The sequence below is a fragment of the Microcaecilia unicolor genome, chromosome 5, assembly GCF_901765095.1.
Source record: "Microcaecilia unicolor chromosome 5, aMicUni1.1, whole genome shotgun sequence".
Taxonomy (NCBI): Eukaryota; Metazoa; Chordata; class Amphibia; order Gymnophiona; family Siphonopidae; genus Microcaecilia; species Microcaecilia unicolor.
In genome coordinates this window covers 210029909-210047391 of record NC_044035.1, presented here as the reverse complement: position 1 = coordinate 210047391, position 17483 = coordinate 210029909, and the positions used below count along the sequence as shown (strand labels likewise).

At 46.5% G+C, this 17483-nt stretch overlaps 1 protein-coding gene across 1 annotated transcript in view; it reads right to left on the bottom strand.

Moving 5' to 3' along the window:
• Window positions 1-763: 763 nt before the first annotated feature.
• TMPPE (transmembrane protein with metallophosphoesterase domain) overlaps window positions 764-17483 on the bottom strand; it is a 37549-nt gene continuing 20829 nt past the window's right edge. The window contains exon 3 of the mRNA XM_030205016.1: window positions 764-926. Within this exon, the coding sequence (XP_030060876.1) occupies window positions 764-926 (163 nt within the window). The remainder of the gene's footprint in view (window positions 927-17483) is intronic.

Sequence of the window (17483 nt, the reverse complement as noted above, 5' to 3'; positions counted from 1 at the left end):
ACAAGCAGAAGTAAGTTGATTTTTACTCATTCCAAAAGTACAAAGACTAGGGGACATTTGTGGAAGTTACATGGAAATACTTTTAAAACAAATAGGAGAAAATATTTTTTCACTCAACGAATAGTTAAGTTTGGAACTCTTTGCCGTTCTATGGCAGTTTGCACCACATCAAGTTTATAAATCTCCGTCCTAGACAGATTGTCAATATATTGAGCATTACACTTTGAGTAATAACCCCTGTTGATCTGACCCCTGAGACAGGAGTTGTGTTAAGCCAAAACATGGCCCAGGTCACAAATAAAGCACACTTGTACCATTTCTTGAGAGCTCTTTTTTGGATTCCATCATATACACCAGCCAGAGCTTAGTGGACAATCACTTTCAATGGCTGCAAATGTTGACTAAACAAATTTTTCAATGATTCTTTCTCCCTTCAGATTGCCTGAGAACATACTGGGTCAGACCCATGGTCCATCTAGCCCAGCATCCTGTTTCCAACTGGCCAAGTCAGGTCACAAGTACCTGGCTGAAACTCAGATTGTGGCAACATTCCACAAAAAGCACACTTGTACCATTTCTTGAGAGCCCTTTGTGCTTCTTTTTTGGATTGCTTGTATTGTGTACTTTGACCCTCTCTGTTGTATGCTAGCCTATATGATGGGCCTTAAGGAAAGAGCAGTCTGAAGGGTTGAGAACACAGAGCTTCACTCTGAGTTACTATTAGTGTTATATATCTTTACTTGTACTTCTTTCTGTAGTACTTTTATTCTAGAAAACATCTCCTACCTGAAAGGATCAGATCTATGTCTGGTCGGGTTTGGAGAGCCCATTTTGCAGCAAGAGGCTGGTGGGCTAGAAGCACTATGGTGTGGTCCTGACCGCAACCATTCAAGGCTTTGTCTAAATCCATCCCATGCCCAATATGCCTATAACCATAAAAAAAGAACAATAGTTATGAAAATAACAAAATAAACATAACATGCAATCTGACAGCCAGATGTGCAAATCAATGCCTGTGCAAGTGGACACCACAAACGTTAGCATTGATTTGCAAATTATCTTCTCTGTGTCATCCACCTATAATCACTAGGGATAGTGACTTGCAGTGGCTGGTGCTTTCATCAAGATAGGTTTCAATCAAAGCATTCTTCCCCAAGTCCAATCATGTGGCAATAAAATTGACCAAGAAAGGCATATCTTACTATTCACATCTACTTAAAACTGTACAAAAAAACATGTGAATTAGTCATATACATAGGCGGTCGGTGGCCGAACTGTTTGGGGAGGCTAAAGGGGGTGGGGTAGGGGTGTGGTCATGGGCGGAGCTTACATCCATAATTGTCTGACAACAAACAGAAAAAAATAAGTAAAAATAAAATAGTCACAATTAATACCTTTTATTAAATTTAGATATTAGATATTTATCATATGTCAAAGAATAAAGTGGTTGCTCAAAGCATATACTAACCACAATCACTCAACTGCAAAACACTATGCACAACTTTGTGCAAAAACATTCAGAACCTTACTGTACCATAAATATTACACTGAGCAGACCTCAATACACCAATATACCACTCATACGGAAAATGCAGACCGTCAACAATATGAAACGGGATCATAATATCACAATTCTCATGTAGAGCCACAAAACACCCTTTTAGGGTGGATAGTGTTCACAATGAGCTCCTTTTATTAATGACCAGATAGAGATAAGAGTTTTCAAATTTCAATTTTGGCACAGTATAAGTCATCACAAACAAAATATAGGAAAACTAAAAGCATTAGGGGCTTATAACCCATTTAGTTATGTTTAAACAAAAGAGATCTGCATGAAACAAAATATTAATTTTTTTATTTTGACTTAAACGCTTCAGACTCAGCACCTACCTCTCCTGAAATCCAACGTGCACTGCGTGCCACAATTTCCTCGAATTATTATGGTCTGGGTCTGGGAAGGAAGTGGGAACACCTCAGACAGCCACTCTTAACCAGCCTTGAGCCTTCCCTACTCAGTGACGGCACAAAAAAAGCAATGTATGTATCCCTCATTGATAAGTCTCTAACTCTAAAGTTTAGCAATTTCATTAAAGCAAAATGTATTTTCACATAACACAAACTCTTCCTATCCAAGAATGTTTTATATAAAAACAAACACAAAAAAAGCAATCAGATTTTCACTTACCAGCTCTGTCAACACTATGTCAGCTAAACTTCCTCTTTGAACATACTGTTGGAACCATCAGCCAATGAAATGGCTTTTAGCTGTAGCTATCCCAGGCTACCTGATAATTATGCACACATCATTGCAGTCATGCCCTCCTCTCGGTATACATGCTAAAAAAAAAAAAAAAAACTTTGAACTATTTAAAGATTTTAACACTTACACTATTTATTTTTTATTTCTCCCCAGTCTCACTTGCACACCTCCCTCCAAACCTGTTCTCTTTAGTTTGAATGTTCAAAAGATAAACCTTGCTTTCTCTACCTCACCACCTCGCCCTCCACTAGTCCATTCCCCTCTCTCTCCTTCCCCTCATTCCCTTTCCTCCTTTCCTGAAGTTACTATTGAGGAAACTACACTTCTCCTTTCTTCCTCAAAATGTACCACCTGTTCCTCTAATCCCATTCCCACCCACCTTCTTAATGCCATCTCTCCTGCTCTTATTCCTTTTATCTGTCACATTCTCAACCTCTCACTTTACATAAGTACATAAGTAGTGCCATACTGGGAAAGACCAAAGGTCCATCTAGCCCAGCATCCTGTCACCGACAGTGGCCAATCCAGGTCAAGGGCACCTGGCACGCTCCCCAAACGTAAAAACATTCCAGACAAGTTATACCTAAAAATGCGGAATTTTTCCAAGTCCATTTAATAGCGGTCTATGGACTTGTCCTTTAGGAATCTATCTAACCCCCTTTTAAACTCCGTCAAGCTAACCGCCCGTACCACGTTCTCCGGCAACGAATTCCAGAGTCTAATTACACGTTGGGTGAAGAAAAATTTTCTCCGATTCGTTTTAAATTTACCACACTGTAGCTTCAACTCATGCCCTCTAGTCCTAGTATTTTTGGATAGCGTGAACAGTCGCTTCACATCCACCCGATCCATTCCACTCATTATTTTATACACTTCTATCATATCTCCCCTCAGCCGTCTCTTCTCCAAGCTGAAAAGCCCTAGCCTTCTCAGCCTCTCTTCATAGGAAAGTCGTCCCATCCCACTATCATTTTCGTCGCCCTTCGCTGTACCTTTTCCAATTCTACTATATCTTTTTTGAGATACGGAGACCAGTACTGAACACAATACTCCAGGTGCGGTCGCACCATGGAGCGATACAACGGCATTATAACATCCGCACACCTGGACTCCATACCCTTCCTAATAACACCCAACATTCTATTCGCTTTCCTAGCCGCAGCAGCACACTGAGCAGAAGGTTTCAGCGTATCATCGACGACGACACCCAGATCCCTTTCTTGATCCGTAACTCCTAACGCGGAACCTTGCAAGACGTAGCTATAATTCGGGTTCCTCTTACCCACATGCATCACTTTCCACTGCGACTGTCCCTGCTGCCTTTAAACATGCTGTGGTCACACCCAGTGGCGTAGCTACGTGGGGCCTGAGGGGGCCGGGGCCCCCGCAGATTCACCCCCGGACCCCCCTCCCGGCGAACCCGCCCCTGCCGCCACCTACTTTTACTTTTGCTGGCGGGGATCCCATTCCCCGCGGGGGATCCCACTCCCCGCCAACCGACGTCTTCTTAGTCCTTCCTGCTCTTCAATTTGTTTGCTGACGTCCTGCACGTTGTATGTGCAGTCAGACTCAGAGAATAGTTCTGTTCTCTGAGTCTGACGTACAACGTGCAGGACGTCAGAAAACAAATTGAAGAGCAGGAAGCGACTGAGAAGAAGACGTCGGCTGGCGGGGAGTGGGATCCCCCGCCAGCAAAAGTAAAGGTAGGCTGCAGCAGCGGCGGGTTCGCGGCGGGAGGGGGGGGCGGCAATGTCGGGGGGGGCGGCGCCAGGGGGAGGGCTAAAATGTGCCCCCTCCCCCCGGGCTCTGGACCCCTCCCCCACGGAAGGTTGGCTACGCCCCTGGTCACACCTCTCCTTAAGAAGCCTTCACTCGACCCTACTTGTCCCTCTAATTACCGACCCATCTCCCTCCTTCCTTTTCTCTCCAAATTACTTGAGCGTGCTGTTCACCGCCGCAGCCTTGATTTTCTCTCCTCACATGCTATTCTTGACCCACTACAATCTGGTTTTCGCCCTCTCCACTCAACCGAAACTGCGCTTACTAAAGTCTCCAATGACCTATTACTGGCTAAATCCAGAGGTCAATATTCCATCCTCATTCTTCTTGATCTTTCCGCTGCTTTTGACACTGTCGATCACAGCATACTTCTTGATACCCTGTCCTCACTTGGATTCCAGGGCTCTGTCCTTTCCTGGTTCTCTTCCTACCTCTCCCTCCGCACCTTCAGTGTTCACTCTGGTGGATCCTCTTCTACTTCTATCCCTCTGCCTGTCGGCGTACCTCAGGGTTCTGTTCTTGGTCCCCTCCTCTTTTCTATCTACACTTCTTCCCTTGGTTCATTAATCTCATCCCATGGCTTTTCCTACCATCTCTATGCTGATGACTCCCAAATCTACCTTTCTACCCCTGATATCTCACCTTGCATCCAAACCAAAGTTTCAGCGTGCTTGTCTGACATTGCTGTCTGGATGTCTCAACGCCACCTGAAATTAAATATGACCAAAACCGAGCTTCTCATTTTCCCCCCCCCAAACCCACCTCCCCGCTCCCCCCATTTTCTATTTCTGTTGATGGCTCTCTCATTCTCCCTGTCTCCTCAGCTCGAAACCTTGGGGTCATCTTGGACTCTTCTCTCTCCTTCTCTGCTCATATCCAGCAGATTACCAAGACCTGTCGTTTCTTTCTTTACAACATCCGTAAAATCCGCCCCTTTCTTTCCGAGCACTCTACCAAAACCCTCATCCACACCCTTGTCACCTCTTGTTTAGACTACTGCAATCTGCTTCTTGCTGGCCTCCCACTTAGTCACCTCTCTCCTCTCCAGTCGGTTCAAAACTCTGCTGCCCGTCTCATCTTCCGCCAGGGTCGCTTTACTCATACTACCCCTCTCCTCAAGACCCTTCACTGGCTCCCTATCCGTTTTCGCATCCTGTTCAAACTTCTACTAACCTATAAATGTACTCACTCTGCTGCTCCCCAGTATCTCTCCACACTCGTCCTTCCCTACACCCCTTCCCGTGCACTCCGCTCCATGGATAAATCCTTCTTATCTGTTCCCTTCTCTACTACTGCCAACTCCAGACTTCGCGTCTTCTGTCTCGCTGCACCCTACGCCTGGAATAAACTTCCTGAGCCCCTACGTCTTGCCCCATCCTTAGCCACCTTTAAATCTAGACTGAAAGCCCACCTCTTTAAGATTGCTTTTGACTCGTAACCACTTGTAACCACTCGCCTCCACCTACCCTCCTCTCTTCCTTCCCGTTCACATTAATTGATTTGATTTGCTTACTTTATTTATTTTTTTGTCTATTAGATTGTAAGCTCTTTGAGCAGGGACTGTCTTTCTTCTATGTTTGTGCAGCGCTGCGTACACCTTGTAGCACTATAGAAATGCTGAATAGTAGTAGTAGAAGTAGTGAATGTTGGTCACTTCAAGCTCACCCCGAATGAGAAGTTCTTCCCACATCAAAGACATATATAGCACTGGTTGTATTCTTTTAAGCAACTTCAGCAGAACATGCCTGCCTCAGTCAGCATTGCTGCAAGACGACTTGGGCAGGGGAGAAAGGAAAATCACAACTTCAGGTAAAAGATTTTGCAAGTGAGCGGACCTCTCCCCAAGCCTCCTATACCGGGCGCCTATGGTCATATAGTTGTACACCTGGTCTGCAGTACTCATAGACAGAAGATCACAGCTTTACATAGTGTCGAGCATATCACATCACCTAGGAAATGAGAAATAATTTGAAACACTGAAAGAACTGACCAACAACTATGAAGCCAGTTAATGGAAACATATTCAGGCCTACTTCATATCCTATATAAGAATTCTCACCTCCAACGTTCTATCTTGCTGCCTGTGTCCGTGACTTTCTTCGAAGTTGGTCTGCTAGGCTCCGAAGCCCAGGCTGACATCACACGCAGCACTGACCAACCGCACGACAGCAGCACGAGGCCCCGCCCCTGCCACCCTCACTGCCACACCCCTCCCCCAAGGTCATCAGCACCGCCACCGCTCACCCCTCCACCCCCCCCAAGGTCACTATCACTCCCCCCTCCACCCCCCCGAGGTCACCGCAGCCACTGCTCCCCCCTCCACACCCACCCCCCAAGGTCGCCTCTCTCCCCTGCCCCCCTCCAGCCACCGAGATTGTCCAGCGAATTCTTCGGGGCAGGCAAGAAAGATCCCCAGTCTTGCCTGCCTGCCCGTTGCTGGCACTGACCCTCCCCTGCTGCTGGATCACTCTTCAAAATGGCCGCCACTGGAAGTCTCGGCGGCCATTTTGAATAGCGATCCGGCAATGGGGGAGGGTCAGCGCGGGCAGGCAAGACTGGGGATCTTTCCTGCCTGCCCCGAAGCATTCGATGGACCACCTGGGTGGCAGGAACGAAGGTAGGGGAGAGAGGAGAGTCGCTGGACATGGGTGGCTGGAGGGGGGGCAGGGGGAGAGGAAGGTCGCTGGACATGGGTGGCTGGAGGGGGCAGGGGAGAGAGGAGAGTCGCTGGACATGGGTGGCTGGAGGGGGCAGGGGGAGAGGAGGGTCGCTGGACATGGGTGGCTGGAGGGGGGCAGGGGAGAGAGGAGAGTCGCTGGACATGGGTGGCTGGAGGGGGCATGGGAGAGAGGAGGGTCGCTGGACATGGGTGGCTGGAGGGGGGCAGGGGAGAGAGGAGGGTGGCTGGAGGGGGCAGGGCAGAGAGGAGGGTCGCTGGACATGGGTGGCTGGAGGGGGGCAGGGGAGAGAGGAGAGTCGCTGGACATGGGTGGCTGAAGTGGGGAAGGGGAGAGGAGATTTGCTGGACATGGGTGGCTGCAGGGGGGCAGGGGAGAGAGGAGGGTCGCTGGACATGGGTGGCTGCTCACAGAGAGTCTGTGTATCGCATACATACTCTCTCACACTCTCTGTCTCACACACACACTCTCTCTCTCACACACACTGTATCTGTGTGAAACACACTTTCTCTCACACTCACTGTGTCTCAGATACGCAGTCGCACACACTTAGGGTTACCATATGGCTCCAGAAAAAGGAGGACGGATTGAGCCAGCCGGGTTTTACTTCCATTGTTTTCAATGGAAGTAATTGAACCAGCCGGGTTTTACTTCCATTGCTTTCAATGGAAAGCAATGGAAGTAAAACCCGGCTGCCTCAATCCGTCCTCCTTTTTCTGGAGCCATATGGTAACCCTACACACACTCTTATTCTCACACACACACTCTCTCACAGACACACTTGCAACCAGTCTCACTCTCTCTCTGCCACACACACACGCACATTCACTCTCTCTCTCTCACACAGTCACTCTCACACACTCTCTCTCAAACATACACACTCCGAGGAAAACCTTGCTAGCGCCCGTTTCATTTGTGTCAGAAACGGGCCTTTTTTACTAGTTCTTAAATAATGCCATAGAATAGGCTATTCTTTGTAAATACTGCCATATTCAAATATATATCAAATATCAGGGGAACCTTCCACCAAGAGTCAGACTGGAGAAGATGACATTACTAGTACCATCATAATAATTAGAGATTCTCCCTTCAACTCAAGTCAGAGTTACCATCTTAACCATTAGGTAAGACTACATAGAGGGGCATAATCGAACGCCCATTTGTAAAAACGTCCATCTCCGAGAACGGGTCCGTGAAGGGGCGGGCCGAACTGTATTTTTGAAAAAAATGGACGTCCATCTTTTTTTTCGAAAATACATTGGATTAGGGCGTTTTTTGAGCTGGGCGTTTTTGTTTTTTAGCGATAATCGAAACCGAAGCGTCCCAGCTCAAAAACGACCATATCCAAGGCATTTGGTCATGGGAGGGGCCAGCATTCGTAGTCCACTGGTCCCCCTGAGATGCCTCTATGCCAGCCTCAAATATCATACCTAGCTCCATGACAGTAGTATGCAGGTCCCCAGAGCAATTTTACTTTAGTTGGTGCTGCGTGGGACCCATGCAGAGAGGAAAAATCGGAAGAAAAAAAATACAAGCAAGCAAGTGCAGTCAGGGACGTCTAAATTACCAGGATAGTAAAAAGGGGAATTGAACCAGCAACCTTCCGATTACAAGCTCAGTGCTCTAGCCAGTGCACCACTGATTAGATATTGGTCCCTTTCCATTAAGTCCCTCCAAGTTTCTGTCAGCCAATCACAGCTCATTTAGCTGACATCTGTGTCAGCTAAATAGCGGTGATTGGCTGACAGAAACTTGGAGGGACTTAATGGAAAGGGAAGGACATCTAATCACCTGAATAAATGTGGTTCACTGGCTAGAGCACTGAGCTTGTAATCAGAAGGTTGCTGGTTCAATTCCCCCTCTTACTATCCTGGTAATTTAGACGTCCCTGACTGCACTTGCTTGTTTTTGGGGTTTTTTTCTTCCGATTTTTCCTCTCTGCATGGGTCCCGCACAGCACTAACTAAACTAAAATTACTTCGGGGACCTGCATACTGCTGTCATGGAGCTGGGGATGACATTTGAGGCTGGCTTACAAGTTGGGAAAAAAGTGTTTAACATTCGTTTTTTATTTGTGGGAGGGGGTTACTGACCACTGGGGGAGTCAGGGGAGGTCATCCCCGGTTCCCTCCGGTGGTCATCTGGTCATTTAGGGCACTTTTTTGGGACCTGTTTGTGAAAAAAACGGGTCCAACAAAAGTGACCTAAATTCTCTCTGAAAACGCCCTTCTTTTTTCCATTATCGGCCGAGCACGCACATCTCTGCTCAGCCGATAACCACGCCTCAGTCCCGCCTTCACCACGCCTCCGACACGCCCCCGTCAACTTTATGCGTTCCCGCGACGGAGTGCATTTGGAAACGCCCAAAATCGGCTTTCGATTATACCGATTTGGGCACCCACAAGAGAAAGACGTCCATCTCCCGATTTAGGTCGGAATTTGGGCGTTTTTCTCTTTCGAAAATAAGCCTCAATGTCATCTGAGAGTGCCAAAAATCAGCTGCAATTAAGCAAAATATAGGTCCTGACAATCACATAAACTCAAAGAAACAACAGGAGACACTTTTTCAAATAGCTCATTTACTCAGATTACTCTGGGAAGGGTGGTATTGGTACTCAAGATTACTTTGGGAGGGGTGGTATTGGGGTGATCATGATTGTGTAGGGGGGGGACCAAAGGCCTAAAGGATTATTTTGGAGGAGGAGAGTGTAAGGCTAAAGGTTTGCCTAGGGTGTCTAATATCCTTGCACATTCCCTGAGAATTACCAGTTCTAGAACAGAGGGTGGCCATTTTTGGCCTCTAATGCAATTAAACATAAATGTAAGGGCATAATTTGAAAAGGAGACTGAGGTATGGCTGTATGGGGTGTTCAACTAGGAGCTTCACAAGACAAGAGAGGTCAAATTCAGATCTGAGCTAAGTCATCCGCATTACGGTGAAAAGAAGTTGGGAAAACATGCGAAGCATGGCTAATGGAATTCTTTCTGGTATGTGAGTCTGACAGACAATTTTGAGCCTCTATGTAAATTCAGTTACAACATTTCATTGGGTAGAAAGAAAAAATAAACCAAAGTGAGAATTTATCTAGCCATTAGATTTCACTGTAAAATTCTGTAGCTGCTACAATTATTTCTCCCACAGAAATGCAATCTAGCAATTAATTATATATTTATTTATCTGGAATCACTGCTCCGATCCGGCCCATTTTTTAACTAATATGTCTTTTCCCTGGTTCTTCACCTGCACCAAATGTGGGCTCTTTCTGTTCAGTTGTCAAAGTTATTTTGCCCCCAGACAGATGGACAGACAGATTTTCTAGCACCTATATATAATTAATTTCCAACATTTCACAGGGCTGTAAAGAATAAAAAATGGTAAATGCACAGGGAAATTTTCCATTTTAACACAGAACAGCTATTGGACTTGCAGGGCCAAAAGAACTTGCTGCTCAGTCCTACTATGCTCAGGGCTGGTGCAAGGACATTGGGCTCTAGGTGAACCTTCAACCTTATGCACCTTCCTCCTCTACTCAATTAACTTTCAGGCCCTTGATACACACCCCTCTCTTGAACTATTATGCTTTTAAAATACCAAACTTTGTGTGTATGTTGATGGCAATTTCCAAAAGCCATTTACCCAGGTAAATGGGCTATTTGAAAATTGCCCACCCTTCCTGCAGGCAAAAGTATGCATTGATGGGTCTTTGAGTTTGTGTGGCTATTAGAATCTTTTTGTTTTGTTTGCAGCTGCTCTTTAAACCTCCCCTTTTTCAAGCTGCTGCAAGGCAACTGCCTAGTATTGTGTAATAGTTGGGAGAGCCCTGACTGTGCTGGTATTGTGCACCAACTCTGTCCTAGATAGTTCAAATAACACTGAAGGTTCCATATTTAAAAAAATTCTTGATCTCTCTACTAAGACTGCCAACTCGGTACACAGCCCCCTTACCAAAGTATTTGACTACAAAGATGCTGGTAGGTTGTGACTGTAGCTCTGCAAATTAAACCATTCATACTTTTTCTTTTTTTCCTGCAATTGTTTACAAATTTGTAGGAATAAAAATCAGCAGACAAGCTGAGTAAGAGGTGTATTTTCTTACTTAGACTTACAAAGTTACATGGAGGGGAATTTTTGACAGTGTGTCTATGTTAGACTTTGGACATGTTTGCTAAACATACCAAATCTGAATAGGAAATATACCCATTTTTGAAATAAGAAAAAGATCTTATCTTTTTTTTTTCAACAATACTATTTCGAACAAGGTTTTGTGCTTTATGTATTTATCTTTTATGCCATTTTCAAAAAAATAAAAAAGCACAAGTTAAAAACACACAAAATCAACCCATTAGGATGTATGAGGGGCCAGCATTTTTAGCAGACTGGTCCCCCAGACATCCCAGGAGAGCAATGGGGTACCCTAGGGGGCACTGTTGTGGACTTAATATAAATGCTCCCAGGAAGCAAGAATATTGCCGGAAATAATCGCATTCCCCCAGGGAGGATTTATTAAAGGGAGACAGATAGTCAAGAACATCAGAAGGATTTTGGCCTCTATAGAGTCGGTGAGAATGGTAAAAGAAGAAGCTCTGCTTATTAGCTTCGACGCCGAAAAGGCGTTTGACAGGATGGATTGGACATTTCTGTTTAAAACCCTGGGAGCCTATGGATTTGAAGGGACCTTTGTAAAAGTAATAACCACGATATATAAAGATCCCAGTGCACGCTTGTATGTTAATGGGGATTATACTACCGCATTTGAGATCAGTAGAGGCACGAGGCAGGGATGCCCGCTCTCCCCTTTAATATTTGCCATAGTATTGGATCCGTTAATTCGGACGATAATGGAAGACCTGGAGATAACGGGGGTGCGCATGGGGCGGTATGAGTTTAAAATCTCGGCTTTTGCCGATGATTTATTGGTACATTTGACGCAACCACACCATGCGCTGCCGGTGCTATTAGAGAGGTTTAAAGAATATGGATCTTTTTCGGGATTTAAATTAAACATGCAGAAATCGGAGTGTATGCCCACCAATGGAACAATAATAGACCGATGGGTGGGGGAGTTCCCATTACGCTGGACTTTAGGAGAATTTAAATATTTGGGAATAGTTTTTACGGCAGATCCCCGGCAGCTATATAGGAAAAATGTAGATAACTTGCTTAGACAAACGAGACAGGCCATGGCCCAGTGGCAGAATTTGCCATTGACTTTAAGTGGTAGGATTAGCATGTACAGTATGGTAATTTTTCCCAGATGGCTGTATGTACTTAGACAGCTGCCTCTTTATCTGCAGGCCTCTGATCTGCGCAGGAAGGGGTGGTAATAGTGGCAGATTTAATTAATGACACTGGAACATGTAAGACCCAAGAGGAGATAAAACGGATAGTGGGGGACAATAATGTGGACTGGTTATCCTATCTACAGGTGAAGATGTATATGTCACGGCTAACTAAGAGTGGATGTTCGCAGGAGATGATTTCACTACTAGAAGCATTTTTTTTTGCCCCAGGTAGTCAGCAGGTAACGGTGTCAGGGCTTCATGGAGCAGTGACAAAGTTACTACCGCATAAGAACTATGAAGGAGTGGCACAAAGGTGGACAAATGACATAGGAGTGATAATACGAGATAGTGACATCTTAGAATATATAAAAGAGATTAAAGACAATGTGCAGAGTGCATGACATAGAGAGACCCAGTACAGGATACTTACACGGGCATATTTTACCCCTAAGCAAGCCTATTATGCAGGATGTATACCAGAAAGTAAATGTCCTAAATGTGCACATATAGACCCGCCTTTGATTCATATGTTATGGGATTGTGTGAATGTGCGAAGGTTCTGGAGTAGTATACAGAGATTCTGTGAACAGCTACTGAATAAGCAACTCTCAATGACACCTCAGAAATGTTTACTAGGATATAGAGGAAGTGGACACACATTAAGACGCTCGGAGCGTCAATTCATGTATAAAGCGTGTATTGTAGGGAAAATGTGTATAATGCAATATTGGATACAACCTACCGCGCCCTCATTCTGGCAATGGCATAATAGCCTACATGTGTTTGTCACGTGGGAGGCCAAAGACGCTAGAAGAACCGCAAAGCGGAAAAAGGAGTTTTGGGCAATATGGGAACCTTATATTCAGCAGCTTAATAGCAGGGCCCGCAGTTTGTTGCTTAACACCATACAAATGTATAATCAATTATAAAGTACATGTGCATGGGAGTAGCAGGAATAGAGGGGGAGGGGCTAGAAGGGTGGAGTGGGGGGAAGGGGGTCGAAGATAGGGTGTGTAAGATGAAGGAACTGTTTTAGTTGTTCTATATCAGAAGGGAAACCTAATAGATGTAACATTTCGGTAATTTGTACAGGCTGTTTGCCAGCTGGCATCGGCACTTACACTTAAATCAAACAGGAAGGGATGGTGGAGGGGGGAGGGGAGTGGTGTTGGGGGATAAAAGAGAAAATGACATGACGTTATGTTCAAAGATAGATAATACTTTGATGTATTTGCAATGTTATTGGTTAAAGCTATAAGATTGTACATGTTCATTATCGCATCAATAAAAAGATTTAAACATAAATGCTCCCAGGTACACATCTCACCATTGCTCCTTTATCTTGTCTGCTGAGCCCTGTCCACCACTACAGTAGCTCTTATGGGTGAAAGGGGCCCCTATATGAGGGCACAGTGGGTTTCTGGTCAGTTTCGGAAGGCTCACAGATTCTACCACAAGTGTAATAGGAGGAGGTATGGGTCCACCTGTCTATGGTATATTGCACCCACCACTAGGCTACTCCAGGGACATGTATGCTGCTGTAATGGACCTGGCTCTAACATCTGAGGCTGTCATAGAAGCTGCTTTCAATTTTTATTCACATTTTGGGGGGAGGGAGGGGATCAGTGAGCACTGGGGGAGTAGGGGGGGTGTCAGACTCTCTAAGATTATCTGGACTCGTGAGCCCTTGGGCCACTGCCGAGGAGTGGCAGTGGCAGGAAAACCACCCAAACAAGAGACAAGGCAGAACACAGACGAACTGGTAAAACCAGGACAGGAACCGCTGGGCAGAAGCTGCAGCGGAGGTGAAGCAAGCTGGAACAGGCAGGGCAGGAACAGCTAGGCTTCACCTGTGCTTGACCGCCGTTCCTCAGGGGTTGAGCCCCTGGGTACAGGTGGCCGGCAGGACTATGGGACAGAAGGAAGAACCAGAACTGCAGAGTCCAGCAGGCGGCCAGCAAAACAGCCAAGTACTCCAGGAAACAAGCAGGGTCACAGGTGGGCAGCTACAGTAGAACAGCCCGGAAACCGAGTCACAGCGGAGAGCCGGAGACCAGCGAGGGTGTGGAGCCGCCAAAGGCTTGAAAGGCCCACCTCGGCATAGCGCTACAAACCCACCAACCCCACCACCTGACCACGTGGACGCGACATACCCGCGTGGCGGCACCTGAAGCACCGACCAAAGGACTTCACCGCCGGCTGCACCACTCATCCAAACCGCTCCAAACCCTCCAACCCACCACCCGACCACGTGGACGCAACCTACCTGCGTGGTGGCGCCTGAAGCACCCGACCGAAGGACCCCATCGCCGGCCACCACCACTCACCCGGATATTGTTAGAACATCCACCAATGAACTAACAAGGAGAGAGTCGGGTTCTTGAAGTAGAAGGGAGATCTATACTGCCCCAGGAAGTGCCTGTGAGGGAGGATAGAACTGGCCTCTATTTAGAGCGGTGCAGCTGAGGGACACAAGGCCTCACTCCTTCTTGCCCATGTCTGCCTGAGCATGACCGTGAGACTCCACTGCCGGCCCACCTCTGCCCGAGCCCGAGGAGGGATTCCACTGTCGGCCCTGCACGATGGGATCGTTGGGCGCCCGGGTGAGATCGGAGTTCGGTGGTGGTTCTCCCAGGTGACATGGCCGGCTTTGTTCCGGTCCACCTGGTCCAGCTTGTTCCGGCTTGCTCCATTCCTGTTGCTCAGATTTCCTGCTGCTCGGCTCTCCTCTGCTCCGGCTTGCTCTGGTCGAGCTGCTCTAGCTTGTTCACCTGCTCCAGGCCTCCAGCTTGCTCCAGTCCATCTGCTCCAGCTTGTTCCAGTCCGCCTAATCCAGCTTGTCCCAATCCGTCTGTCCCAGCTTGTTCCAGTCCATTTGCTCCAGCTTGTTCCAGTCCCCCTCACTCAGCTTGCTCCAGCCCACCTGATCCAGCCTGTTCCAATCTGTCTGTTCCAGCTTGTCCCTGTCCTGCTGCTCCGCTCTCTTCTGCTCCAGATTATTCCAGTTTCCAGACCTGCTGCTTATCTCTCCTCTGCTCCAGCTTGTATCAGTCCATCTACTCCAGCTTGCTCCAGTCCGCCTGATCCAGCTTGTTCCAACCCGTCTGCTCCAGCTTGCCTCAGCTGTTCCAATCCAGTTTTGTTCTAGCTTGTTCCAGCCTGTTCTGTTCCAGCTTGCCACAGTCCTGCTGCTCCGCTCTCATCTGTTCCAGCTTTTTCCTGCTGCTCAGCTCTCATCTGTTCCAGCTTGTTCCAATTCGTCTGTTCCAGTTTGGTCCAACCAGTCTGTTCTGTTCCAGCTTGTTCCAGTCACATCGCACCAGCTTGCCCCAGCTGTTCCAATCCAGCTTTGTTCCGCTTGTTCCAGTCTGCCTGTTCTGTTGCATCTTGCCACAGTTCTGCTGCTCTGCTCTCATCTGTTCCAGCTTGTTCCAATCCGTCTGTTCCAGCTTGGTCCAACCTGTCTGTTCTGTTCCAGCTTGTTCCAGTCACATTGCATCAGCCCCAGCCTACCTGCCTGCCTGCTAGCCCACCAACCAACCTGCCTGCTAGCCCATCAACCAACCTACCTGCTTGTCAGTACATCAACTACCTGCCTGCCTGCCTTCAAGCCTGCACAACTACCTACCTGTCTCCCCACCTGCCGACTTGCCAGTCCTTGATGCTTGTTCCAGTCACATCGCATCAGCCCCAACCTACCTGCCTGCCAGGAGTCCAAGATGGCCGCCGAACGAGACGGACGCGTTTTTAGAGTCTCTCTCATTTCCTGAATAATACTTGCAATATGCCGAAGAGGAGAGGAAGGGCTGCAGCGACTGCCTCCCAGCAGCCGAGGAATCCATCCTCTTTAGGCTCGATTCAACCTTTTTTGCAGAGAGCCGCAGGCATGGTTTCACCGTCGACGGGCAGCCCGCTTGTTCACCCACTAGCTGGAGAAAGCGGAGTGAACACTGGGCTTGAAGTTTCGCTAAGCCCGGACGGCAGAGACCCGCCTCCTCAGCCAATAGGAAGCAGTTCTCCGATGAAGGCGTTCTCGACCGCGAAGACCGGAGGGTCAGGTAGCGGAGGGGAACGGGAGGCAATCTTATCTTTGTCGGAAGGTTTGGGGAGTTTGTTAACCCCCACTTTGACTGCTTTCATAGAAAGAAGACCAGCTGAGGAGACGATAGGAACAGCTGGGAATGTGAGTCAGATGCACATTGAGGTAGAAGAGATTTTTCCTTTTAAAAAACATACCGAAGTAACTCTAGACAATCTCTGGCATCTAATTGTGGAACTTGGTAAGGCTTTATGCCCTCAGACGAAAAAGATGTCTGAAGAAATTTCTTTATTGGATGGGAAACTGAAGGAAGTAGAAACTAAACTTAATTCTGTGGCTTCACAAACTGAAAATCTTGAAAAAGAAGTACAACAGATACAAACTTTGCAAACAACAACTGTTAAAGATTTGGTAAACCTAAGGAGAAAATCGGAGTTTCTTGAAAACAGTTTAAAAAATAATAATTTGCGTTTTATAAATTTTCCTTTGCAACCTCTGATTTCTCCGAGGAAAATGCTAAGAAATTACTTTAAAGAAGTTCTTGAAATTAGTGAAGATCAGTTTCCCCCTATCTCCCAGGTTTTTTATATCCCGGGTAAAAGAGAAGAACAACATTTAAATAATCAGGCAATAGATGTCTCTGCATTGATAGAAAGTTCAGATAGTGAACAACTAACTGCCTCAACCCTACTTGCCACGGTAGCATTGACCTCAGACAAGTCATGGATATTAAAGAAATTTTTCCAAAAAAAAGAGAAAACCTTTAGAGGATTACAAACTCGGATATTTCCTGACTTGTCAAGGGACACGCAGAAGCGTAGGCAAAAGTTCTTGCAGTTGAAACAGGAGACGCTCCAGTTAGGAGCAACGTTTTATTTAAAATACCCATGTAAATGCTTGGTAAGTTATCAGAACGTTAAATATGTGTATTTTGACCCTTCCCAACTGGGTTCCTTCTTAACATCAAAGAGAGCTCTATAATTGTATATATACCAAGCCTGTAACGCTGAAATCTTGTTTTTTGGTTAATGTATATTTGAAATATTTAATTTCTTTTCCTTATATCTCCAGTTATTGAAAACTTGGACTCAGTATTGTGGACTTTAAAGCATCTAAAAAGGTGATATTTTTCTTTATTTTTGAGGAATTTCTGGATAGATTAGTTTCTTTAGTGGCTTTTTTCCTGTCAAGTAAATTTACTTGTGATTTTGATTGAAATAATAATAAATAAATAAATAAATTTAAAAAAAAACCTACCTGCCTGCCTGCCTGCTAGCCCATCAACCAACCTGCCTGCTTGTCAGCACATCAACTACCTGCCTGCCTGCCTTCAAGCCTGCACAACTACCTGCCTGCCTTCAAGCCTGCACTACCTACCTGCCTCCCCGCCTGCCGGCTTGCCTACCTGCCTGCCAGCTCACCCATCAACCTGCCTGCCTCCCAA